At 73.4% G+C, this 256-nt stretch overlaps 1 protein-coding gene across 1 annotated transcript; it reads left to right on the top strand.

The window, feature by feature from the left end:
• Nucleotides 1-4: 4 nt before the first annotated feature.
• LOC120497709 (RAS protein activator like-3-like) lies at nucleotides 5-247 on the top strand (the record flags this gene model as incomplete). The annotated part of the gene is made up of 1 exon (XM_039699492.1): nucleotides 5-247. A coding segment is annotated over one exon (243 nt), but the record flags the coding sequence as incomplete, so codon positions are not given.
• Nucleotides 248-256: the final 9 nt, after the last annotated feature.

The raw sequence follows: 256 nt of genomic DNA, 5'->3' as shown, positions 1-256 counted from the left end.
GCGGCAGCCCCTGGAGCGCTGGTACCCCCTGAGCGGCGCCGGCGCCGGCGAGCGGGCGCCGGCGGTGCGGCTGCGCGGGCGTTACCGCCAGGTGAGGGTGCTGCCCATCGTGTGCTACAAGGAGCTGGCGGAGTTCATCACCTTCCACTACCGGGAGCTGTGCGGCCGCCTGGAGCCGGCCATGGCCGCGCGGCACAAGGAGGAGCTGGCCGGAGCTTTGGTGCGCGTCCTGCAGAGCACCGGCAAGGCCAAGGTG

This window comes from Passer montanus, unplaced genomic scaffold (assembly GCF_014805655.1).
Source record: "Passer montanus isolate IOZ18808 unplaced genomic scaffold, ASM1480565v1 scaffold13525, whole genome shotgun sequence".
In the NCBI taxonomy this organism is placed as follows: Eukaryota; Metazoa; Chordata; class Aves; order Passeriformes; family Passeridae; genus Passer; species Passer montanus.
The sequence above is the reverse complement of the archived record's forward strand: the minus strand, read 5'-3'. Positions and strand labels throughout refer to the sequence as shown.